Here is a 27,594-nt window from a genome sequence, read left to right as displayed (position 1 = left end):
AAGTACTAATCAAAACTAGAAACTCTGCTGTGTTTCCCTTTTTACTCATTATTTAAGACTTGATTCAAGACCTCCTTAACTCTTGGTGTTCAAACTGCCTTTAATATTTCACTGCACATTCATTATAAATAAGCTTCTTGCAAAATAATATAATCCAAACTATGATCTGTCAAAAACCTTTGTTAAATATATACACTGGCAGCATCTCAAATCTGGTCAGCAGAACCATCGTAATACTGATACATATATTATTAACAGCCCCTGATCCTTCACATGTAATGTGCATTCATTAGCACCTTTGACCTAAACAATGCAGTCAATACTTGCTTCCGCCAAATGTCCTGCCACTAACCCAAACAACAATCAATCATATATTGAAAATACTAGGCTAACTGGCTCATCCTGACATGGCTGCTTTTTTTTTTTAATTAAAAGACAGCCATCATTTGTGCAAACATGTAGTTAATAAACTGCACTCTACATATTGAAAACAAATTACTATGCACCTGTTGCCATCATATATGTGCCTCCTAGAAAATGATGCTTTTTGTTTGGGTTGCAGAATGCACTCACCATTAATGATTAGCTGAATAAGATAGACTTCAAAATGTTTTTTTACAGCTGTTCCCTGAATTGTGGTCCATAGATCATAGTATAACCACAGAAAATTGGCTACAGACTAGAGGTTGCTAGAAATTGAAAATCCCTTCCTGTGAATAATTGCATGTTTTCAAATGGTGTTTTTCCATCATGAGTTGAAGTGAACAGTCAAAAACACAAAAGTTTTCATATGCAGTGATTTTCAGAAAAATTCCAGGAGAACGAAAATGGAATATTTTAGCTTGAATCAGACAGGGTAGATTTGCACTCTATAGTCTAGAGTAGATACACATGCATACAGACACACATACACTGCTAAAGCAGATACATATATTTACACATGTTTCTACTTTAGGTAGTATATATATATAGCACAAACTTTCATGGGCTAGATTTCGCTTCATCAGATGCTGTGAAAAGATGTGCAAGTAGATGTTTTATCTTCCCGGCAGTGACTCTCCCAGGCTCCCAGCCCCTCACTCCTGGAGTCCATGAATCGGAGAATTCAGCTAGTCAGAACATGGGCCAGGTCAGGAAGCCTGAGCACCTAGTGATCTGCCAGGCACAGCACCAAGCAACACTGTTCGGAGCCAGACGTAGCAGGATGATGCCTAGTGGTTTGGGAAAGGGAGAACCATACAATGTGGGATCCATTTTTTGAATTCATACAAATAGCCCCATATCAGAGACTGCATGGACCAGGGGTGGGCAAAATATGGCCCACGGACTGGATTCGGCCCATGAGGCCATTCTATCTGGCCTGCGGGGCCCCTAAAAATGTAGAAAATTAATATTTCTCTGCCCTTGGTTCCTGTCAAAAATGACAAGAACCAAGGGCAGTAGGATCCAGGGGAAGCCCAGCAGGCTCCAACAACAATGGGGCCCACCTTGCCCCCCCCCCCCCCCCCAGCCAGATGCCCCAGCCTGGGGCTTCTGCCCAGGAGCATGTAGCTGCCCCGCACCAGAACTGCAGGTAAGTGGAGGGGGAGGAGAGCGGGGGGGGGGGTCCCTGGGCAGGGAAGGAGCATGGGGTTGGGAGAAGCATCCCCTTCCCCAGCCCGTGACTGGCACCCTACACTGTAGCTGCTCACAGCTTCTGTGGGGCTGCCTGTGCCTGCTCCGGACAACCCCACAGGCTGCAAGCAGCTGCAGCAGGGAGTGCCGGCCATGGGGCAGGGAAGGGGCCACTTTTCCCCCTGCACTCAGCTTTTCCCTGGGCTCCTTCCTTGCACAGAGAAAAGCGGCGCCCCACCTGTCCCATGGCCGGGCACAGCCAGTCCCAGGTGGGCTGCGAGCAGCTGTAGCATGGGGCACCGAGCATGGGATGGGCGAGGGGATGCTTCCCCCCCCGTGCTCTGCCCAGGCTGGCAGTGGGGCCGGGTTACAAGCTGGTGCTGAGCACAGGGAAGAGTGGCCCCTCGCTTACCGTGTGGCTGGTGACCCGCGCTGCAGCCACTTGCAGCCTGCGTGGGGCTGCCTGTGCGTGCTCTGGACAACCTCATGGGCTGCGAGCAGCTGCAGCAGGGAGTGCTGGCCATGGGGCAGGGAAAGGGCTGCTTTTCCCCATGCTCAGCACCAGCTTTTTCCCTGCTGGCAAGCAGGAGGTTGGGGCTGTCCGCTGCCCCCCCGTGTGTACCGCAGGGCTGGGGAAAACTGGGTGTAAGTGGGCAGGGAGCCAGTGGGAGCACAGGGCCTGTATCAATGCCCCAGGGCCAGCACTGGGGGGGCCAGAGCAGGGTGGCAGGAGTGTGGGGTTCCAGCCAGCAGGGGCTTTATGGAGCTGGACCGGCTCCCCCCTCCCTGCTGGTGCAGCCCAGCCCAGCTCCACAGACCCCTGCCAGCCTGCCCCCCACTTTGGGCCCCACTGGTGCTGGCCCTGGGACATTGGTCCCAAGATGGTGACCAGGGAGCAGTGCACCTGTCAAGGGGTGGGGTGCCTTTTAAGGGGCAGGGCTACCCATGCAGCCCTCCATAGCCTACCAAAACTGGGTAAGCGGCCCTCCGCCCGAAATAATTGCCCGCCCTGGCATGGCCACGAGGACACAGCCTCAAGGTTCATGACACCTGTAGAAAATGTGACATGGTGGGTTGCTTTTGCTTTCAGGGGTTCTGAATTTCTCACCTTTTAATTTCCTTCTCCTCATTCTCACATTAGCAAACAAGAGGAAGAGAAATTCCTGATCTATATGTTCTTTGTTAGCCTGTATCTATTTATCATGTCCCCTTTTACCATCACCCTTTCAAAATAAACAAGCCCAGAACAATCAGTCTCTTTTCCAAAGAGATTTTTTTCCATGTCTTTGAACATTCTCCGCCCCTTTTATACCCCGAATTCTGCAAATTCCTCTTTGCCATGGAGATGGCTGGTACCATGAACAGGACTGTATGTGAGGCTATATTAACTGATCTGTGTGAAAGGCATTATAACCTTTCTTAATTATTTACCAATTCATTCCCTATATAGCCTTTTTTTCTTTTAAGCTTCAAAGGTACACTGTTCAGAGGACTTCCTTGAGCTATGTGCAGTGATACTCAGGCCTCTGCCTATCAACACTGTACCAAAGATATCATTTGCCCTGTTGTTACTGTAAACTGTGTGATGTTGCAGGGTATTTCATACACTGAAGCACAAACCTGTGCAAGCCTGTAACTCTCTTGTTCATTCAAATCAGAGCCCCAGAGGCAGACCCTCCTTCACCTTGCAGCATAATAAGGCTCTGCCAGTCTTTATGCACCTCTCTAGGCACATTTTATTATAGCCAGTAGGCACAAAGCTCTCATTTCTCCTAATACAGCCTTGAATACATCTTTCATGTTCCAGTCCAGCCTGGTTCTTATGGCTAATAGGGGAGACACCCTCCTGGAATTCAGCAAAACATCTATCTGAACCAGTACCTCTGCTTGACAGACAGCATGCATTCACTGCATAATATAGACTTCACCCTTATAGAATAGATGCTTGGTTAAAACATTTGCCCATGACAAGAGAGAGCTGGATTCTAGGGGACCCCTCAATCCCCGCAGCATGCCCTAAGTACCAAGTTATACACTGGGCTAGGCTAAGATAAGAGTGCACATGAACTCACATAGGTTGAAGCTGGGTCACTCAGCAGCTAGGAGGCAAAGATTCATGGGACCAGAATGAGAGCAAACAGGAGTCAGCTTGACTGTGACCCAGGGAAGTAGATCTTGCTCTAGGAATGAAGGAGCCCTAGGTTCAGATCCCTGCTTCTAATACCATTTATGCATTTTATACAATGACTATTTAACACAAAATACATAAACAGGATTGGAAGAAAGGGTTTTGGTAAGATCTCCCTCCCCAGTTCATGCCCACCACTGGGACGCAGATACCAGAAACAACATGAGTGCTGTCTTCTCTTTTTCTACCTAAGATACGGATAAACTTCAATTCTCCAAAGCTGATAGTTGTCTTTTTCAAACAATCAGGGTCTGGCATTACCCTCCAATGTAAATTATGAAGAATAGCAGAAATGGTATATAATGGACAGAGGCTGCAAGCCAGGGACTCTGGAGGACTGTCATGTACAGTGCTGTGAGATTTGGATTCTGTGGATCAACATGAAGTGTAAAAGGGAGTGGGAATAAATGGGACTGAGGAATCATTCCAGGAAACAGCTGCATTCTCCAGTGGGGCCCTGGCCACTATACACTTGGGGTTATTAAAAAGCCACGTAAAGCAGAATCATTTACTCACCATGCGCAAAACTTGTCAGTTCCCCCTAGTATTCAACAGAGGCAAGCAGTGATACTGGTGCAAAATAATATTAGTTTTAGTTGGCAACTGCCAGGTCTTCTAAGAACCAGAGCTCCAAGGTGGGTGCACCTTGCTAAGTGCCTCACGTCTATGAAACCAGCATTTCCTGGACTTCACTCCAGCCAACCTCCTGTACTGTCCAACTTCCATCATCTGGGAACACTGGGGTCCAACTGCAGGCTAAAGGAGCCAAGTGGGCAACAAGTTCCAAAAACCTGCTTGACAATAGAGATTGTGCCCCAAAAAGATTAATCAAAGTCAACATGTTCCACACAGTATTTCCACTGGGAGTGTCTACACATGCATTAACACACTTTAGTTAATGCACATTAAATCTAGTACATGAGTTTGGAGCCTGCTCCAATGCACTATAATTACAGCATGTTGGAGCAGACTCAATCAAGTCTGCTGGAGCACGGCCCCATGCTTCGAAATGGCAGCAGAGGCACTTGAACTAAAGCTCATCAAATTAGCTTTAGTTCAAGTGCCCCCACAGCCATTTTGACATGCATGGATGCTGATACACAAGACTCGATGGTGCTTTAATTAAAGCGACTCTTGGAGCTGCTTTATTTAAAGTGTTGCCCCCCTCACCCAGTACCCCTAAAGCACATGTAACAGTGCCCTCTATTGTGAGGTACAAAGAAAATGCGTATTAGCCTGTTTTAATGAGAATTAAGTAAAGCGCATGGGGCACTTTTACACATGGTCTGGGGATGGGGAGGAAGGGGCAGCACTCTAATTAGAGCACCTCCAAGAGCTTCTCCAACAAGCTTTAGTTCAAGTGCCCCCACCACCATTTTTAAGTGTGGGGACACTGAAACCTGAGATACAGGAGACTGCCGGAGCACACCAATTGCCAAGCTCCAGCGGAGTTGATTAATTGAGTCTGTTCCGATGCACTGGGATTTCAGCACGTTGGAGCAAGCTCGTCACTCATGTATAGGCACCCATCATTTTTGAGTGACACGTAATGCACATTAGCCTATTTTAATGAGTATTAACTAAGTACCAGTTTTTAGTGATGCTCTAATGTGCATTAAAATAAGATAATACACATTAAGTTGTAGTCATGCCCACTTTCAAGAGACACTTCATTTTTTGATGGTAAAACATTCTGTGGACAATTTCTAACAAGTTCTACTTAGCAGTGAACCTAGTAGCTTAAACATCACCCCATTTTCCCCAGGAACTTTGATCCTAACATCAGCATGCAACAAAAATGGTACCTCCCCTCTCTCCCCAAGAGAGAAGGAATTGTCCTAATTATTTTTTCCTTCCATCTATGTTCCTAGCTCATGGCTTTTTCACTGTCCATAGCCTGCAGAGGACTGGACTTCACCAGCAAAGTTGCACTAATTTAACTAAGTTGTCTAGTTTTAAATATAATCAGTTAATCTGATGCAAAACCCTGATGCAGAGGCATTTAAATCAATGTAAACCTTGCTTAAACCAATTTCAGTAAAGATTAGCTTGATTTAAATGTATCTATAGAAGGGGTGTACATTCATTTAAGTTCGGATCACAAAGTCATCTAGTCCAGTCTCCTGCTCAAGGCAGGATCATCCCTGACTAAAACATCACAGCCAGTGTCTTTCCAACCTGCTCTTGAAAACTTTCAAGGATAAAGTTGTCTAGGTAGCTTGTTCCAATGCTTGATAGCCCTCATAGTCAGAAAGTCTGTCCTAAACTCCAGCCTAAATTTTCTGATGAAGCTTGAGGCTGTTGCTCCTAATTCTATCCCCTGTAGCCACAGGAAAAAGCCCATGTCCATCCTCTCTGGAGTTCGCCTTCAGATTTAAAGACTGTTATCAAATCCCTCCTCAGTCTTCTCTTCTGCAGACTAAATAACAGAAGTCTGGTCTCCCAGACCTCTAATTACTTTTTTGGTCTGCACTGGACTCTTTCCAAACTGTCGACATTGTTCAGGAAGTGTGGGGCCCAAGCCTGGGCACAGTAACTCCAGCTGAGGCTTCACCAGTGCTGAATAGATTGGAAAAAATCACTTCCCTTGAGCTGCAAGTTAGATCAATTTAAAGTCCATTAAGTTAAACTTCTGTAACTTTTCTCACTTGGGCTGTGCCTATGACATAAGTAAGGCAAGCTGTTCTGATCAGGGTCCTGAATCTGCAAGCACTTAAGACTGTGCTTAGTTTCATACATGTGAGGAGTTCTAGTCATATCAGTGGAATTATTCAGCTACATACAGTTAGCAAAATGGTAAGTGCATGCAAGATTGGAGGAAAAGTAGGAAATATCTTTAGCATACTTGCAGCAAACATGCATAAGAATCTAGATCTGATATGCTATTTTAAAAATCCAGGGAAAAGTTTTAAAACAGAGTTCATGCCTATTAATTTGACATGTCTACTGATAAAAATAAAAAAAGAGGCACAAATTCAAATAAGTGCTCATAAGATTGCATTCTCTGTTTTTTACATATCCTATGCACTGTATTTGTTGGTTAGCACTGTTACATTATTTACTATTTCAGTCTGATTTGCTTTCAGAAATATGCTGAATTTTACCCAGAACCCAAGACTGAATTTCTCATTTCTGACTTCAAACACACAGATGAGAGCAGAAAAGAGAGGCCCTGCCTGTTTACCTGCTATTTTAAATGCAGAACAAAGCCATGCAGATCCAGATAAAAAGCATCCTTCCTGATATTACTGAATAACAGCAGTTAATTGTGATGCATCAGGAAGCACATGCATCATCAAGGAACAGATGCATTAATCATGGGAAATGTCACTAGTCAAATTAAGACATACTGGTCAATAAAACCCAAATAGCTCTGTTAGTTTGTGGATAAATAAAAGATGCCATTAGTTAAAACACTAGTAAAATGTATAATTCAGTAACATTTTTCATTCACATCAAATACACGTTTCCTCCCCGCCGACATCAGTGAGAATTTGCTGATTAATTCCCAGTGCTGCAGGTTCCAAGACGCATAGTCCATTGCAGGTGAAAGATGAGATTATGCAGTGTCAAAGGACCAGACCTTCACACCTTCTTTCCCTCTGACGCCAGTCCTCAGAATATTCTGACAAGTGCCCCGTCTTTCTCTCAAAACTGTCCTTGAAAACCTACATTCCCAGCACTAGTTACTGTAGACCTGTTCGAACCCATTGCATTTCAATACTTTGTCACAAACATGTTAAGAGGATCCACCCTGTGCTCCAGAAAGAGGGACAGCTGGCAACTGTGTAATGGTGTGTAATAGCAGAAAACCCTCTGAGATGTGTTAGGGTGGTCTCTGGGGATGTAGGGGTACTAGTGGCTGCCAGCATTGAAGCATCAGAGCTGAAAAGTTCCCTACATGTGTGTTTTTCAACCCATGGGTCGTGACCCAAAAGTGGGTTGCAAGAATATATGAAAGGGCCGTGACACACCCACCCCCCGCCTCACACACTGGGGAAATGGGGTCTGGAGGCAGGAGGCAGCAGGTCAGGAGTGAGGGGCACTGGGTCGGGACTGACTATCAATGTTTACAAATGGGTCCCGGTACACAAAAGGTTGAGAACCACGGCCCTACATCACTTACCTTTGTGTCTGTCTGAACCAACACTCAGGCTCTTAGCTGTAGGAGTGTCTTCAACATAACACCATTCCTTGGAAACCACTCTAAGTTTATTCAGGCACAAAGCGACAAAGGAGATAAGTTTGTCGCAAACACAATTTGCATTTGAATGTAAAAGGGAATCGCTTATCCTGAAATAAACTTTTCAAAACAAGCATCATCTGCCTTATGATTGTACGCTTTACAACTTGCATGCTTGTCCCTGAAAAGCTTCATATTTATCAAGCTATATATACTGTTCCCCCTGCACACGTTCTGCTCAGCGGGCAATGGCTGCAAGCAAATCAAGGTATTTGGGGAGGGAAACCTGCATGCAGACAGCAGGGTCAAGTCCTTCAGATGCCCCTTGCCTTAAACATATGAGCAAAAGTGTCTGTTTTCTCCATGGATGTAGGACATCTTAAACACATGGGTAGGTGTGACATATACTTCACTAAAAATAAATGACTTGATAGTTGGAAGGTTACACTGAACGTTTTCTTCTGTGTAAAACTACACTTGAAAATTCCTCAGAAACACATCCCAGCCCAGTCCCCACAGTACAAAGTGAAGTTTTTATTAGTAGTTTCATTTCATAATTTCAGTTGCATAAGACCCCTAAACATGGGCCCTATTGTATATGTAAGGTGCGGCATAAACTGAACAAAATAGGACACATTCCCCAAAGTGTTTATAATCCAAATATAAGAAAAATGCCAACAGATGGGTACAGGGAAGCAAGGAAATACATGGAAACAATAAGACATCACCATGACAGGCTGCGGTCCCAGCAGCCTACATATTGTCAGGTTATAAAGAGGCATCACAGAAAAGTGAAGTTTTAAGGAAGAAAATTTATAGGTAGCTTTGTAAGATGTCTACAGGGAGGTCCTTCCACACAAGAGGGCCAGCAGGAGAGAAAACAAGACGGAGCATGTTTGAAAATGGAACAAGTGAGCATTAACAGACAGTGTCACGTGCCAGTCGGAGGTAGGAGTCAACATCTCAACAGTGAATGGGAAACAATAAGCTAAGACAGGGATGGACCATGAAGTGCCTTGAAGGTGAAAAAAACCAGATTATGTTTGAGGCAAAAGAGACAAGCAAACCAGCTGAGGAATGCAAAGAAAGAAGTGAAACGTTTGAAGCAGTGGGATGGGGAAAGGAGATAGATCTGTGAGCTGCCTCTAAGAGATGGTAATTGAACTTGTATTTGTGGCAAGAGGTTACCCAGAGATGAAAAAATGAAGAGAAGGGGACAGACAGAGTGTGGTGTAATCCTCACAAAGAGTTACAGGGGGTGAGAAGGGTTCTCTAAAGGATGCATAGAGAAGGAGCAATTTCAGAGGAGAAGACAGAATCATGGGAATTAAGGGAACGGATGTTTGATGAGGCCAAGCATGGCTGACAGGAGGATTCAGAAGTGTACTAAGATTTTCCTAGGAAGAGGTCCTTAAAGACATGGGAAGGGAGCAGGAACAATGGAGTGGTGGGTAGACTAGAAAGGGCTAGGGTAGAATTAAAAGAGCAAGTTTTGCTTTAGGGCAGCAGCACAGTTCGCGCTGCATTCTCTCATGTGTTTTGCATCCTAGAGTTACAGATTCCCAGCTCAACCATCTCACACTAAATGAAAAGACAGAGAATGGCAAACAGCTTTGGCGACGCATAGGGGTGCACGTGCACTCCCTAAGATTGGCAGTGCACCTGCTAAAATTGGCTGCCGCCAATGCTGCAAGCGACAGCATCTGAGGGCGGTTGTCAATCACCGCTGGCTGCAGCTGACAGTATCTGCAGGTGGTCGCCGACCACCGGTTGGCACTCACCACCCGCCCCTCTCTGCTTACCGCCACCACTGCTGCCGCCACCTGCGGGTGGCCACTGTGCCTCTCCAGCCTCTGGTGGCACGCGTCATTCATGGCAAACAGAAAACAAGAGACAATCGCTCTCTGGCTTGAAATTGTGTTAACTGATACCAACTCATATTGGAGCTCTCCATGAATGATGGAGAGGGCCATGTGAATGGGACTGCACTCCTGCCATAGCATAATTGTTTCCACTTAAGGTTAATAGATGGTATGCAGCACGCAGAACTTGCGTAGCCTTTTCTCAGTGCATGTCCAGTGATAATGAAGCAATGTCGGCTCTTTCACTCAATATGTGATAGTGTATGCTTTCAGCTCTAGTGGACTATGTATGGCTCAGTCCCCAGTATGTCAGTCTTATGGCACTGCTACCGCTCCTCTGGTGATAAAGCAAAGACTTCCATCTCCATGTCTATCAGATTGGGATCTTCCATAAGAAATTTGTTTAAATTACTACTCAGACAATATAGTCCAGAAAAATACCCTAGTAAAAGAACTCTTCTGACGCCTCCACCTCAAGGAATATTTCCACAACCAAAATGAACCCAATCCCAACAACAATTTCATCCTCTGACAACATTCAGGAAAAGATCAACCCTGGAAAACCCCAAAAACACCATATTGGACACCTCACAGTGGACGAAATCCTAACCTTGACCGCTACATTGACCGCTTTAGGGACAGAATGAACAATGAAATAATCAGCAACATGCCATCATAACAACCTCTCTCTACCAGAGAAAAAGGCCATAGAATCCCTAAGATCTAACTACCAAATAGCAAAAAAACCCAGCAGATAAAGGAGGAGCCATAGCCATCCTAAACTGTGAAGACTACATAAAGGAAGTCAACAGACAGCTCTCTGACACCACCTACTACAAAGAACTACAAGAAGATCCTACTCCCCTTTTCACCAAGAAACTCAACAATACCATCAAATCATTTCCATCAGGACCACAAGAAAAACTACAGACCTTGATCCCCCCACTACCTAACCCGGGACTTTTTATATGCTCCCTAAAAGCCACAAACGAGGGAACCCTGGCAGACCTATCCTACCCAACCACGGGACCCTAACTGAGAAAATATCAGGTCTTGTTGAATCAATCCTAAAACCGCTCATCACCCACAGAGCAAGTTTTGTAGAAGACATTACAGACTTTCTGTGGAAACTTAAAAACATAGACCACCTTCCCAGCAACACCTGCCTAGCCACCATGGATGTTACCAGCCTATATACCAATATCCCATACCAGGATGGCATCCAAGCCTGCTTTACATATCTACAGGAACAAGATTACAACTCAGAATACAGACCCAAAGATATTACTGACCTTGTACACTTCATCCTCACACTCAGCTATTTCACTTTTAATAACCAACACATCCTCCTGACGATGGGAACAGCTATGAGCACCAAAATGGCCCCACGGTATGCCAAACTTTTTAGGAGCCACCTGGAAGAAGACTTCCTCAAGAACTGCACCATCAAACCCTTGCTATACTTAAGATATATTGATGACATCTTCATCATTTAGAATGAAAACCTGAAATCTCTGATTGAGTTCCATCAGAAATTCAACAGTCACCATCCCTCCATCTAACTTTCTCTAGAATACTCCAGCACCAACATCTCCTTTTTAGAAAGGATGATCAGTATCCAGAATGATAAAATACAGACCACGTTATACAAGAAATGCACAGACAAACATATATTTCTGCACAGAACCAGCAATCACCCTGAACACACCCAAAAAGCAGTGATATACAGCCAAGCCCTTAGATACCACCTAATCTGCACTGAAGAGACCATCCGGGATTGCCACCTCACCAATCCTAAAAAGGCTTTCACCCAGCAAGGACACTCCTCCAGAGAGATAGATTGCACGTTTGAAAGAGCCACCCAGATACCATGTGAAGAACTGCTGCAGTACAAAAGAAACCCCCCCACAAATTGCACACTGCTGGTTATAACATATCACCCCTCCCTTGAACCTATATGGAAAATCCTGAGACAACTGCAACCCATACTAGAAAGAGACCCTATTCCTAAAGACATCTTGCCAGAGCCACCCATCCTAGCCTTCAAACAAGCACCGAACCTCGCTAACCTCATCCCCAGAAGCAAACTTCCTCAAGCCCAGAACACACCAAATGGATCCAGACCACGCCAGGACAAGAAATGCAAAACCTGCCAACACATCTCCACCACTCCCACAATTACTACACCCCACAACAGAGCCATCAGCATTCCTGCATCTTACAGCTGCACCTCCAGAAATGTCATATATCTCATCCAATGCACCATATGCCCTGACAGAAAATACATAGGAGCGACCAAACAACAACTGCGCACCAGAAGGAATGCACAATGGAAATCCATCAAAGACAAGAATACCCAATTACCAGTGGGGGCACATTTCTCACAAGAAAACCACTCTCTCTCCAATCTCTCAGTTCTAATCCTCAAAGGTACTTACGAAGCACTTCCCAGAGATGAGCCTATGAACTCCACTTCATCAACCTCCCGGATACTAAAAATCATGGATTAAATATAGACATTGGATTTATGACACCTTATAACCTGCCTGACATCTGACTCCCCAGGTACCTCTCCACTATTCATCCCCCTTCTCTCTTCCCACTGCCCAGCCTGTCTCTCACCCACTGACTCCTCAATATACATTTTCACTGACTGCCTGTCTTGCATGCAGACCAGCCCAGCCTCTGGCTTCTTTACTTTTCATTCCATCCAGGAAGAGCACACACCAACTGCTGAAACCTCCTTAGCCTGACAAAGAGTTTTTGAACCCGAAAGCTTGCTTAATAATTGTTTTCCAACCATTTAAGTTGGTCTAATAAAAGATATCGGATTCACCCAAAGAACCTTGTCTACTAATACAATCACCGCTTATCTTTGATGACTGAATATTCAGGCTCTTACCTGGATTCATTTGTAAGACTGACTTATTTTTCTTTGATCCTCTCTCTCTCAATGGCTTCAACCACTGCAGTTCAGTTTTTTAAAAAATGGAGTGCACCCCAGGAATGCAATTTCAGCAAGTTATTTAGTGAAAACAAGAGGAAACCTTTATCTCTCTCAACATATGCCCAGGGTTTCAGTTACAGCGATAATAACTAACACATGCTCATTAAATTGGCATTTAACCCAATGTCCCAATGAGTGAAGTTCACATTAACAATCATTTAGACAAAAGAGCTGCAAGCTCTAGACCAGTTAATGATGGATGTTAATTAGCAAGAGTTGAACAGAAGAAGCCATCTTAACTAAACAGAAAAACTTCTGCACTATAAAACTCCATCAAGAACCCACTTATAATGAGCTTAATTTAAACCCACTGTTGAACAAGCAATTAGCAAAACCAAAATTCAGATTGAAAGGGGACAGCATCATTCTTCTCATAATCACAAAGGGAAAAAATGAAGCATTTAGCTGAAGTCTTCCCATTCTCAACTGGAAATAGACTGGCCATTCTGTACTATTCAAGCCAGTGCTTCTGTCATGGAAGACAATGGCAGAAATTCAATTGGTTTTAATGGCATAGGATTATCACATGGGATTAAAGAGATAGGCCCCGCTAGAGCCTCAGTTCTGTGTCTTGTTTATTTCTGCCCAGCTTTGGAACCATATCAGAATATTTCAGGTCTGGGCCCTGTTCAGACCACTGATCTTCACTAAATCTCTTGCCTAATCTCTGATTGTCTTTCATGAGGATATTCGGTCTTCATTTAAGTGTTCCATCATCTATATTGTTGTAAAATAGAAGTATGCATACCCTATCTTTCAAATTCCACAACTTTTCTGAATTAGGAGTTCTGAATTAGGAGTTATCTTTCATAATCCTTCAGTCTTCATGCTTATGCCAATCCCCTATCCCATTGTTCCCCTGCTACATTATCTCTATAAAATGCTCGCTGTGGGCGCATCTACACGTGCATTTGGTCATTACTGTGCAGTAAGCTACGCACCCACCAACAGGAGCCAGGGCACTGGGTACAGAAGGCTCTGGCAGACCACCTGCTGGAGCACTCCCCGCTCTAGCCCACCTGCCCACAGACCCCCTACCCACCCCCAACACCACTCTCATGCCAGACACAGATCCAAATAACACACCTTTATTGCCCTCACAGTTCACACCCTTCATCCCTCCTCCCTCCCCCTCAACACACAACAGAGTTCCCTCCCCCACTGCCTCCCCAACAAATAGAGCTCCACCACCATCCTCTCCACCCACCAAAATATAAAACCTCTTCCCAGTTTCAAAACTATTTACAAGAGTATGTGTTTTTGTGTCCTGGGGGGGAGGCAGGGCTGTGGAGTGGGGGTGCCTAGGGGGCAGAGCCCGGGGCAGAAGGCCAGCATCCTGGCCTCTTGATGGTCCCCTGCAGGTCCAAGGACCATGGCCCACGACAGGCAGGGGGCTCATCCAGGGGTGCTCCTGCAGTGTGGGTGGCTCTCCCTCCAGCTGCTGGAGTCCAGGCCCAGCAGGGCCAGCATCCAGTTCTGGTGCTGCCCCAGGCACCTCTGGCTCCATGCCTATGTGGAGCTGGGGAGACCAGTGAGGCTGGGTCCAGGCGGGGGAAATGGGTGACAGTAGACCCAGGGCAGGGACTGAGCCATAGGTTCCAGGTGGCAGGAGGCATCAGATGACCTCCTCCCAGGCTCAGGCAGGGGCCTGCTACAGGGTGGCAGGCAGTTGCCAGGCAGCCCGTGGGGCTAGGGCTGGAGGCCAGACAGTGGATACCACACACAAGACTGCCAGGTCCACGATGGTGTCTAGGGTCTGGCGGTCATCATCTGTGGACTTCAGTGCTCCCAGGATGACATTTTATTCCTGCAACACCTAGACCCGCTCACACTCCAGGACTAGGAGCTTGGCTGAGTGCTCTCAATCCACCTGGTCCCATGCCTCCTCCCAGGCGATGTTCTCCCAGCACCACCTCTCCTGGCGGGCCAAGTTCTCCTGGCACCAGGCCTCTGTATCCACCACACTCTCTGTAGCCACCTCCACCAGCTGCTAGCAGAGGATGGTCCAGTCTTAGGTGCACCTCTGGCATGGCCAGCTCATCTCTGCAGCGGCATCCTCAACTCAGCATCCCCACTGGCTGCTGCAGTATCTCCCCTGTGTCCAGATTTAGGCCCTGCAGAGCCAGGAGACAGAAGCCTTTTGTAAGAGTTTTCAACATTTCAGAGATAAGATGCTCTGCACCAAGAACTGCGCACTGCCCAACTGCAGATCAGGGGTCAGCCTTGCATAGGTGCCCAGGGTTCATGGTAAGTCTGGCTGGGTGGGCCTGGGCCCAGGTGACCTCTGGCCGAGCCCCCAATCTCCACATGCTCCCTTGGGGCCAGCAGCCTGCTGGGTGCTGACCACAGGCAGCCTTCCTCCCCCCATCCCCTTCCGAGGGTGGGACAGGCCAGGCTTCTGGCAGCACCTGCTGTAATGGCTCCAGACCCCACTCCCCGCTCTCCCTCTGCAGGTCATCCACCCTACTGCACTACCACCCAGCCCACAGCACCCAAGCTTCCAGACAACTGGGATGAGGAGCTCGCCATGATCCCACTTTCCCGCAGGGGTCTTCTCCAAAGAAGTGCCCCAGGACCAGCCCTCCCATGCACTGCTGGCTGCACTCCAGGCATTCCCGTGATGTCCATGCCCTGAGTGATGCATAATAAGCTGGCTGTGCAGGCAAAGGGGTGTCTGATCCACTATACCCTGATGCTGCTTATTCTCCCAGTACCCTGGACGAATCCGTGCACCCAGTACGGAACTGAGCTATGATGGCATGGGGGGCAAGCCCGGGTTGCCCTGCAACCTCCACCACCATCTGAGGCCTACCTCTGGGAATGTTACATGCTGCTGCCCCCTGCTGCCAAGAAGAAGATCACCTCTAGCATCAACGCCTTCCTTGGGGTGTGAGAGACCTGTATCCACCCAGATGCTGGAGCGTAAGCTACACAATAAAGTTTTGCACTGTGTCCTCCTTCTCTACATGCTATGGGAAGAAACCTGGTGCCAGGGGAGTGTGGGAAGGCCAGGCAGAAAGAGACAGGGGCAGGGGTGGGGTTTACCACATGTCCAGGGCTGGTGAGGCTGGTGGCTCAGCATGGTCCTCCCTGTTGGTGAAGGTGTCCAGCAGTGCCCAGTGTCCTTGGCCTACATTGCAAAGCATGCAGGCACCTGCTTGGGCACACTGCCCCAGGAGGAGCTGGCACTGCTGATGACTGGCACTGTCATGGCCAGCCACTTCTTGTGGTGGGATCTGGGGCTGCAGAGCTCATGAGGCAGCCACTGGCCAGGGCTGCCCGAGCTGCTAGTGGACTGAGCAGCTGGGGAGCTGGGCGAGACAGGGGGGCTCCAAGTATCCCTCCTCCAATGACATGTCACCAGAGGGGTTGGGGGGTGCAGGCGGACTCAAGCAGGCAACCCAGGCTGGTGTAAATTGCATGACTGTGGCCTGAGTCCTGGGGCACCAAAACAGTGGTCAGCTGCTACATAAAGGGCATGGTCTTGTGGACTGATGATTGTGGTTGGTCATTGCCACCCACTGTGCCCCCAAGGCCTTGACTTTGATCTGACATTGCCATGCTTACTGGGAGTGTCTGTGCTCTCACATTCCACCTGACAAGGCTTCATAAATATGGGCATTCAAGCACCCACCCAGCTCAAGCTGCCTCTACACCTCTGCATCACCCCAGAGCACCACAAGATTGCCAACCTCCTCCTGGGTCCATTTGGGTCCCTGGGTAGAAGGCATGGGCGTGCGCATGCAGGCACGGGCAGACCTGGACAGGAAGGATGTGGAGGACACGGTGGGTCCCATGCCAGCTCTTTGGGACCCTGCTCAGCTGTCCCACTGTTGCTGGCCCTGGGCAGCTGCCGACAGCACTCAATGCAGGGGCACAGCACAGGCCTGGGAGCCATGTAGCTGCATTCAAAAAGCAGGCTTCTGGGGGTACACAGCAGGGAGGTGGGCTGGCCCTGCCTCACTGAGCTGGCTGCAGGTGGCCCTGGGGGCTGGCAGGCCTGACCAGAGGCTGCAGCAAGCTGCAGTCAGCAACCACAGGCTCAACAGCCACCAGTAAAAAGCCCTCCAGCCAGCAGCAAAAGCCTCACCAGCCAGAAGTCACAGGCTGAGCAGCACCGCTGGGGTCTTGCTGCCAGGTCACGTCTCTATGCGTGCTACTGTGCATGGACTAATCATGCTTAAATTTGCTACCTGCATTCGCATTTGAAGGTAGCAAATTTAGGTGCGATTAAGGGAATTTACTGCATTGTAAGCACACACATATGTAGACATGTTCACTTACTGCGTGGCAAATTAGGCAACAGTGCAGTAATGCGTGTTGTGTATCTGTGCTCTGTAACACTGAATGGACTCCTCCCAACTTCTGAACATATATGAGTCTGGTCCTGTACCCACTTCCTCCGACTTGCTAGCCTGGGTTTTCTTAGGTCTCCTTCTCATGATTCTTCTTCACTGGCAGAGGGGAGTATTTGATGCCAGAACTATTTGTGCTACTAACCACTTACCTATTGAGATGTTACCATACAATCTCTGCCCTTCCACTTGGGCTGTGGGATGCTTGATGCTTTTGAAAATCAAGTACCCAAATGTCAGTAAGAAAGTTTAAACCTAGACATTACTTTTCAAAGATGTGGCCAAATTATATTATACCATAGCCATATTGGGCATTTCAGCTGTCTGCCCTTCCTAGTCAGTACAACACACATCCCAGGCCAGCTAATCCTCTCTGTGCATGTTTCTCCTGTCACTGTCATTCACATGTCCTACCAGAGTCCAGAATGCTAATTTTCATTTAATAACTTTGCTCCGCTCAACAGAGACTCTGTCAAAACTTCACAGTAGGCTTCCATATCCATTGATGCTAGAGAAAATGAACTCAGACTAATCAAGTAAATTGACTTCTTCCCTTCCCCCAGGGGAGCCCAGCCCTGCATACTCAAACCTGGAATCAAAATGAGGCTAAATTGTTCCAATAACATCCATCTGCACATCAGCAGAAAGCTCTGCAAGCAAAATTCTACAGGAACGTTAAATTGAAACGTCACTAAGACCCTTGAAATTCTATTGGCACCTAACTGCTTTTACAGATGTGACTAGCTGGCCTTGCAAAGGAAGCTTAGTAAAACCATTGCTGAAACACCAAGAGGAACAGAACTGAACTCCACCTCCTACATTTGTGCTGGCTCAGCAGGACTCATGGAATAAAAAAAAACAAATCACCACAGTTAGCAAATACTATTCAGTACATAAAAATGAGATTGACTAGGTAGAAGAGAGATTTTCACATGCATTACTTTTCAGAGACACTTTAAAAGGATCTGAATACAGCATTACCAGTTAAGACAAGCACCTATAAATGCTTCCTTTTCAATGCCCATAATAGTGAAAAATGAAGCCTGTGAGATCAGGTGGCTTCTTTGGTATAGATGCATAAATACAAGAACACAGGATCTAATTCCTATGACTGTAAATGCTCAGCTGAAGTTATAGCTTGTAAAATAGAACTAGAAAAAAAATCTCTTGAAGAATTTTAGAAAAAAAAACTTTCTTTTCAGCTTATGCTGGAAGGAAAAAAAGTTCTTTCTTTCTAATGCCTCCCCTGTGAGAGAGGTTTCCGTACTTGAAAGGCTGTCTGGTTTAGTCTATCATATAGGGGTGAGGAACGATGGGTCCCACTAGCTTTTTGCTTCACAGGCACTTGCAACTACAGATGAGGAAGACAAAAGCAAGTACTGGGTGAAAAAAACCACAGATATAAGGAAAGCCAGAGACAGTCTTCATTAATGTTAAATCTGAAGATGCTTCAATGGGATGCTTCTCCAGAGCAGGCTTACAAACAGTAAAAACAAATGCAAGTTCATTGAAGTCATTGGAGTTGTGGCGGCTTACAGCTAGATTCACCACTTGCATTTCTGTTTGTGTCAGAGAATGGAGCTACATCGAGATGCTGGTCACATATTTGTTACTGCAACTGAAGAGACCATTCTGGAGAGGAAAACACCTGACATGTCATTTGGCAGGGTCTGGAGAAGAAACAGCCTACTAGATTGTCAGCTGGCATAAACTGGCACAACTTCACAACTCCATGAAGCCCATACATTTACCACCTTAAGAATCCAGTCCTAAATCTCTATTTTACAGGCTCATATTGAAAAACTAATTAGAGACTGAAAATTTAGAGAAGGAATATAAGTGTTGTAAATCTAAGGTTAATAATTCCCCCCAGAGCTTTTGAGAGTGAATCTTGTATCAAAGAGGCTCTCAAAATATTGAAACAAAAGGGAAAGAAGCCTTTGAAATGACTGAAAAGGACTTTCCACTTTAGTGAAAGCTTATTTTTCTTCCTGTTCAGAGTCCTGTATGAACTGTATATTTCATACTGGTACTGGGGGGAGGTGGAAGATGTCTTTCTACTTGATGTCAAATGGGCATGTGTACACATGCAAATGCTGCTGGATGGGTTTACTCCAGAGTAAATTACTCTGGTGTAAACCCACCCTAGGTGGTTGTCTACACATGCACCCATTTGGAAGCAGATTTGCTGCTCCTGCCCCCTCTAGCCCTGCCCCCTGCAGCAGCCAGGGGGAGCTGTGGGCTCCCCCTGGGTGCTAACCCAGGGGCTGGCAGGAAGAGTGGGGCCAGGAGACGGCTGTTTCCCGGTGGGGCTGAGAGATTGCTCCCTGCTTCCGAGAGCTGCCTCCTGCAGAGGCAGGCTGTAGTGGCAGAGCCCAGGTGGGGACAATATCCCCCTGCCCCAGAAGTAGGGAGCTCCCAAACTTGGCTCCCCAGTTGGGAGCAGGGGGCTTGGAAAGAGCTGTGGGGGAGGGACAGGTCCAAGCTCCCTGTCCTGATCCACTGGTGGGGCAGCTAGCACCTGGGGGCTCACTTCTAGCTACTCCAACAATGAACTGGGGCAGGGGGTTGGGACCTGCCCCTCCCTCTCAGCTCTTTCCAAGCCCCATGCCTTTATCACCCAGATTGGAGCATAGGGCTAGGAAAAAGCTGCAGGACTGGGACCATGACTGTTCCTGGCCAGCCCCAGGCTACACGGGGAAGTCTGTACATGCAGCCCGGACCTGGCCGGGACTGCCTAAAGCAGGATATCCCCAGCCAGCTCCAGGCTGCAAGTGCAGACTTCCCTGTTCAGCCTGGGGCTGGCCAGGAACTGTCCCAGTCACAGGCTGGTCCCAGCCAGCTCCAGGCTGGCCGAGGAACGCTCCCCATGCAGGGAAATTTGCTCCCTGCCCCAGATCTGCAACTACAGAGTGGGGACAGGAAAATTATTTGTTGAGCTCTGGCTGGCAGCCCTCTGGGAGAAGGAAGCAATCTCCCTCCCCATTCTGCCTGGCTGACAGGTAGCAAAAATGCTCTTGGTCAACTGTCTACATGTGCCTTACCGTGCAGTAATTACTTGGGAGTTAATTTGCTACTTGCATTTGCAGGTAGCAAATTAACTGCTGAGCAGAGCAAATCACTGTGTAGTAAGGGTCTGCACATGTGGATGGTAACACTTACTATACAGTAGTTTGCTCTACTGTGCAGTAAAGTATGTCGTGTAAACACACCCAGTGAGTTGAGACCTAGAAGATACAATTTAAAAACAAAAAGGGGGAACAAAACTTTGGTGCACCTGTTTGTAACATTTAAAGTTCAGACCAACTAAAATTAAATGAGACATTTTGTTAAACAATGCAATACTTGGTTTTCCATAAGCTTAAATTGTTTTTTTATCTGACCAGTGCTGCAAAATTACAGGAGGGCATTTTGACATTTATAAACAGATGGTCTTTGGAACAGCCAAGTAGTTTAGCCTAAAGAATATTTATCTAAACAGAATACCCTAAGTTATATATTCTAAAATATGGATCGATTTCTTAATTGAAACCAAAGATTCATCATCAGAAACCACATCTGGAATTTTAAAAACATTATAAAGACCAATGTACACAAGAATAGAGAGATCTATCACTTTTTTATTCATTTAAGAATAAACTGATAATTTGGTCAAAGATGAAAACTTAAACCAATAACTTTCATTTTACAACCAAAATAGGCATGGGTGACTGGTGCCTCCTGAGTCTTGTGGGGTACCCACAGAAGCCTGCAGCAGCGTCAAAGACGGGGCTGGCGAACACCCACAGAAGCCAGCATCTATATAAACCTCCCATTAAAAACTGTTGTATGTTCCTGGGAATCACCTTATTGGCAAACACAACCCAATCAAGTGCAGAAATATTTGGCATGAATTGGGACATGAATTGCTAGATGTTTGGGTTTTTTCAGAACTATTCTATGCTCTGTTGAGAGCCTTCCTATCTCCTGGGAGACATCTGCAACCTCTTCCTTAAGTGTTATGACCCACTGCCTCTCCAATGAGTGCCTCCTCTTCATGCAATCAAGAGCCTGATTACATTTATATTAAGATCAGAAGGGTAAAAATGACCCGTTATTGGGTTAAAATATATCTCAGTTTGAAGAGGTAAAAAACTCTAAGCAGAACACTGGGTAGTAACTGCCACATATATCCAGAACTTGGGTTTGAATTTCAAGATATTATAAACCTTCCTTGAATTATTCAGACAACCTGAACCCCAGTTCTGACAACACTTATGAATATGAGCTATCCCTTTGACACCAATAGGATTACTCAGTTCATCAAATCCAGAAGCCCAGGAGTTCAAAATGTATGGTCATGTCTGCCTCATAGGTCTGGGACAGACATGGTATAAACCAGTTTGAGCCAAATCAGTTAAGTCTGATACTATATTCAACCCGGTTTATCTCAGACCAGTTTCAGCCATTTTCACACTGGTTTATGTGCACTGAACATCTGTTCTGTTACAGGTTTAAACTAGTTTCTGATCACTTCAACCAGTTTATGAGTAATGTCTGCCCCTAGCCATAAAGGCTATGTCTACCTTTAAAATCATGAGATTTTTTTTTTAAATAATAACTGCGGGTTTCTTCATTTGCCTTCTGGTTTCTGGCTCTCTGGTACGCATTACCCTCCATGTTTTCAAGCTTTCCTCTGCAGCCATGGTGGATCAAAAACCTTGCTTGACTTGCTGGGCATTTAATAAAAGACATGAAATCTTGTGAGAGTCACAAAAGTTAGAAGCAGTGCTTAATGGATTAAAAAAAATGTGTGCAGGATCAAAAGACCCAATTTGTGTAGCCTGTCTGTCTGCCTTGGAATAATGTCTGAAACTTCACAAGCACTAGTTCCCAAAATTGTGTTATTACATAGGGAAGCATTTTGACTATAGTGTTTTTAAACCACGTTAAATGACTTTTCTGTTGAGTAAAGCTACTCGCACAGCTGCAGGCCTGCCCGACAACATTTCCCAAGCGCACACAGCTGCTCGCCATCAGCTGCTCACATTCTATTCGAGGGAGGAACAAAATGGAGCACGGCGCGCAGCCACCTGTTCCAGCCCTTCCTAATCATTAAGAATGAATGCGATTCTTCTATACGAGCTGAGATTTTAATTTATTTTTCTCTTGTTAGGTTTCTGGGTACAGAATCCATTTAATATTTGGCATGCTATGTCCTCCATCAGCAGACTACTCGGCGGACTTGGCAACCTGCCCAGAGGAGGAAGCCCTAATAGAAAAGGAGGGACAGGCCAGTATTTGCAGCTTTGGCTCAAAGATGAGAGTTTGATTCCTTGCTCTCTTCTACACTTTTATGATTTTGCGAGTCAGCCCTCTTTGCCTTAGCCTCTCCCTGTAACCTGGTGATGGTAGGACTTCCCTAACACAAAAGGTGTGGAATTAACGAGCTATTCAATTACTCACAGGGGTTACACAGATACCAAGCTAGACAGTAGAGCCCAGATCCTCTATGCTGGTACTCCTACAAGTCCTTGTTCATTCCCCTAAGTCAGTGAATTGTGATTTCAGAAGTATTTGTAACTACTACCACAGCTTTTTTTTTTAAAGGTTACGCTGACAGATATTTGCAAGATGACTCCAACTGTTGGGACAGCTGTGTGTTGGTCCAGACTGACTGACATCGTACATAACTGTTTTAAGCTTGCTATGTCCCACCGCTTCACATACTTCATTCTTCATTAGCAGCAGTAAGAAACAATCACAATGATAGAACTGGAAAAAAAACTTACTGCATCATTTGCCTGGTGCGTTCTCTTATGCACATGTACCGGGGCAACTAAGCACTTTGAAAAAGTCTTTAGCTACAGCAAATCAACATGTTTTTTTCTGCCCCCACTGATTTAAAAACCATGCAAAGGATCTCTGCAAGTGTTGCCTGGTCCCTTGCAAAATATTCCTGGGAGCCAGGAAAAAGAGAATATATATTTTAAATAAATATAAATAAATTGCTGTTTATTGTTAATCTCTGTAAAGCAACTTTTATATAAAATGCCAACATAAAGCACATTGTTAATACTTGCTTTTAGAGACACATCAGGACCTAAGTGTTTTAAGTCCCCTGATGTATAAGTACTATTCAGTCGTATAAAAACTTATACATGACACTTTAAGTAAAGTACTGGTTGGTATTTGGCATATAAAAGTTGTAAGCACATTCCAGTCAATCAAGGTTCGTATTGTATCAGAATAAGTAAAATACAAACACAGTCACTGTAGTGGCTTCTAGTCAAAATAAGTCCCCCGACCACTCCCCAGCTGTTTCCCTAAACTCACTCTGCTCACATCCTTGCAGAATCAAGTAGCAAGCACAAAATGAAGGTTTCATTCATGCTTGCAGAAAGCAGATAAGGAAAAGCACACAGTTGCACAGTTTTTGAATGCTCCCAAGAGATAAAACGTTTCTTTAATAATCTAGTTTTAAGAAGAACTGGTTTGTCTCCTTTTTGTATTCCATAATCAGTATAATCAGAAAGTAAAGTAAGCCACTTACAGTGAACCAAAACTTCCCTTGTTTCCATGGAAATGTTTTGAAGACTGAGCTGAAGTTAACCAGACTGCTAAATACAAGCGTCTTTGTTGCCAGTTAGTCTAATCCCCAAGGCTGACTCTTGTGCACACCATCACACCCAGTAACCTTTTACATTGCAAAACACTCCTCCATGACAGCTGACTACTAATTCAGTTTCTACACTCAGATCCTGTTGAATGTAACACTGCCTGAAAGAAAAACACAGCACCCCCAAATCATACACGTCATAAATCAAGTGCAACAGCATATTCCATAAATGTTCCACATTAATGTTAAAGGACTATTACGTAGCTTTACAACAAAATTTTCCCCACTTCAAAGCCAATTATACCAATCTGGACGGGGGCAACCCCTGACTTCAATGTAATTATGACCAATTTATCCTGGGGTAAATCAGATAGGAAGCAGATGTATACATATTGGAGAAATAATATGGCTCAGAATTAGAGTAGTAATGTTACTGTCCCTATAGAAATATTCCTAGTAATAAGTCAGTAGTGACAGCAACATTCTCCCTGGTCTTAAATGTGCCTTCTGGGAGGGAAAATAATAATGTTGAAGTCGTTCTGAATTCACTACAGAGAAATGTTAAAAGCAATGAATACACTTAAGTCATATTTACCAACATTAAATTGTAAGCTTTATTTCCATACAAATTGCGCAGACAGCACAAGATAGACAGCTTGCAGAAAAGAGAATGAGGACCAAACCCTGCTTGGTTTACTCACTCAAGTAGCCTAACTGTGTGAGTAACAGGACGAGGATCTAGCCCTCATTATCTAAAAAGAACCTGCAAAACTGACTTCTGCTGCAACCAAGCAAATATACTTAAAAATAAAACTTCATGTTCCTACCTTAATACTCTCCACTATTTTTGTCAGGTTTTAGGATTTATTGTTAATAGAACAAATTCCTATTCAGTGCAGCTCCTTGAAAGTCAATGGATTTAAATTTGGGATTAATTTAATCCAGTGGATTCAATGAGAATGATCAATGAGGGGGAGGTTTTTTAAAAGCACCAAAGGAACATAAAAGTCCTCATATAACTTCCCATGAGAGCTGCACACGTAATCCTTAGGCATTCTTGAATATCCTACCCTTAGTTTTCAGATATGAGAAGCATACGGCTGACGAATGTATTCTCTGTTTCTTGGCAATGGCCCAATAAGTCCTCGAATTCACTACCACTTTTTACATTTGTAACAGACTCTTTCCTATATGATCTCTATTTCAAAAGGGCAACATAAGACGATGCTTGAGCATCCAATTGTGTGATTCCTCAGAGAAATATTTCCTTCAGACTTCTGAATATACAGTAACAACATCTTCCCACACAAAAAGACAGGGAAGCTCAAGACATCAGTGAATGGCAGCAAGGTCAATGATTATTTTTGCAAGCAATTCTGTTCCAAGCCCAGGCAGAAGTAGCACCCAGATTTTTTATTTCCCTGAACTATCGTTGGAAAGGAAACCCAAGCACACCAATGAAGAATAAGCCCATAAACCAGTTGCGGTAGAATATACTGCCCCAGGATAAATAGGATACATTAAACAATGAAAAATTGGAAAACAGATGGTGCCAAACATAGAGAAAGGAGAATATATTTTCATGTGTACAAGGTTTGCAGGTGGATAAGAATCTCAAACTCTTAGTCTAGAGAGATTCAAGCCCAGTGTGAATCTATTCAACCAGAACTCCTTGCCAACTTTTTGCCATGGAAAAATATTGAGTACTTGGAATCAAATCACACCAGTAGTTCTGAAACTTTAAGTGGGTCACGTACAGGGGAACACTTTAAAATTGCCAAACTAGAAAACAAATTCACTATTTTTACTGTGGACTGAGAAACAGAAGAGCCCAGAAGTGATAACAGGTGCACAAGTAACAGCTGGGGAAGAGATGAGAAGTCTAAGTAGTCTGATCTCATCAGACTACAAGTATTTCAAGCCATTTGCTAGAAATAAATAAAAAAGAAACATAAAATTATTTCAACAAAGGCCCCCATAAACAGAAAAAAAGATGTAATGTTTGTAATGTCCATTTGATAACTAATCTTTCTAGTATCTCAGGCTTTTATGCTAGTCTGTGTGCAGAGTAACAAAGTTTCACTTAGATTCCTGATCAGAAATGTTCTAATTAAAAAGGATGACTACAAAGAGGGACCCCTCCCGTGATTAGTTATTAGTTAAAGCCAGACACTTTAGAGGATCTGGGATTAATCAAAAATCCTTAATAAAAACCTCCTAGATGCATCTCAAGTTAGCAGAAGTTTACACACATTTAACACAATCCTTCAAAGATTTTTCCCCCTGGTTTGGATCTGCAATTTAGAGCTGGGCTTTATTTAAAACAGTTGGTCATGAAATATGAGCTGAGTGAACAGGTGGGAGAACAATGAGAAAATGAGTAATTAAAAATAAATTAGAGAAACGTAGCATCAGAACATCCTCCACAAAGGAAACCCTATGGAGTAAACAAGAAAATCTGAGAGTCCCCACAACGGGCATTTTGCACCAGCGATGCTTTGGGGTGTGGTGAGTCTTATCGACCCCTAAAGCTAACAAGCCCCTGAGATCAAAGTTATCTAGGCTAGAGCCACCTCCATCTCCAGTCAGCATCCTTGCCCATCATGGCTACAGGGTCCTTGATAGGCTTCCCCACCTTCAAAGGGGAAAGAAAGGAGGCATAGTAATGCTTAAGTATTTCCAAGAGGCATCTAGGGGAACAGGCTAGTTTCAAGCTAAATATTAATTACAGCAGCTCTTCAAAAAGATGAGTCTCCAAAACATGGAGAAGAGCTTCTTCTTGGTTATACCCATTCTATCAAAGGAAGAGATGAGACACAGATAACATCCTGGACTAATGCCAAACTAATAGGATTACGGTGAAATCTAATACTTCCAGTAGTAAAAACTTTAAGGCATTTCCAACATAGCACCATCCATACTAAGGCTGAGAGCCATGGGGCTCTTTGGCCTGGAAAAGTGCAGGCTCAGAGGTGATCTGGTGGCCACCTATAAGTTTATCAGGGGTGACCACCAGGATCTGGGGAAATGTCTGTTCACCAGAGCGCCCCAAGGGCGAACAATTATAAACTCCTGCAAGACCGTTTCAGGCTGGACATAAGGAAGAATTTCTTTACTGTCCGAGCCCTCAAGGTCTGGAACAGTCTGCCAGCGGAGGTGGTTCAAGCACCTACATTGAACACCTTCAAGAGAAATTTGGATGCTTATCTTGCTGGGAGCCTATGACCCCAGCTGATTTCCTGCCCCTCGGGCAGAGGGCTGGACTCGATGATCTTCCGAGGTCCCTTCCAGCCCTAATGTCTATGAAATCTATGAAATCTATAAAGCCCTCCAAAAAAGAAAGTCTCCAAACCAGCAGTGTCCCCTCCTCCCACTAGGTATAACAAGTAGAGCTGGAGCTATTCACTAATGTGCTATGGAGCTCCCAAGGTCTCATCAAGGGTTAAGAGAGTGAGCAGCAGCAAGACAACGTAATACAAAAGAGTGAAAGCCCTGGTTATACCGTGATTCTCAGCACACAGAATTCTACTATCAGCTCCTTTCTCTCAGATAAAGGACAATGGTCAATGCCGGACAGTATTTGAGAGAGGATCCTTTGCTTCCAGAAATGGTCCAGTTAAAGTGTGTGTTATGGTGGTATCACCCATTCACTAACAACAGCTGCAAATCATTAAAATCTAGTGACCTATTAAAGTTAGTACATATTAAAGCAATAGGAAACAACTTTGCAATGCCCGAAGGGTACTTAACATGTACTAACCTGTTTAAATATGTAGAGGCTCATGTT

At 45.1% G+C, this 27,594-nt stretch overlaps 1 protein-coding gene and 1 pseudogene across 11 annotated transcripts in view; one reads left to right on the top strand and one right to left on the bottom strand.

The window, feature by feature from the left end:
- The window catches only part of DLG2 (discs large MAGUK scaffold protein 2), a 1,617,582-nt gene that overhangs the window by 1,442,621 nt on the left and 147,367 nt on the right, over window positions 1-27,594 (bottom strand). The window contains exon 1 of one of the 11 annotated variants that reach the window (XM_090030657.1): window positions 23,742-23,838. The exons of the other annotated variants lie outside the window; for them this stretch is intronic. Within the exon in view, the coding sequence (XP_089886783.1) occupies window positions 23,742-23,769 (28 nt within the window). The 5' untranslated portion in view covers window positions 23,770-23,838. Of the gene's footprint in view, window positions 1-23,741; window positions 23,839-27,594 lie in introns of those variants that run through there. 11 annotated transcript variants of the gene reach the window in all.
- On the top strand, window positions 10,816-11,779 carry LOC149875364 (uncharacterized; annotated as a pseudogene).

Source organism: Crocodylus siamensis, chromosome 1, assembly GCF_052110815.1.
Source record: "Crocodylus siamensis isolate JL-2025a chromosome 1, ASM5211081v1, whole genome shotgun sequence".
In the NCBI taxonomy this organism is placed as follows: Eukaryota; Metazoa; Chordata; order Crocodylia; family Crocodylidae; genus Crocodylus; species Crocodylus siamensis.
The sequence above is the reverse complement of the archived record's forward strand: the minus strand, read 5'-3'. Positions and strand labels throughout refer to the sequence as shown.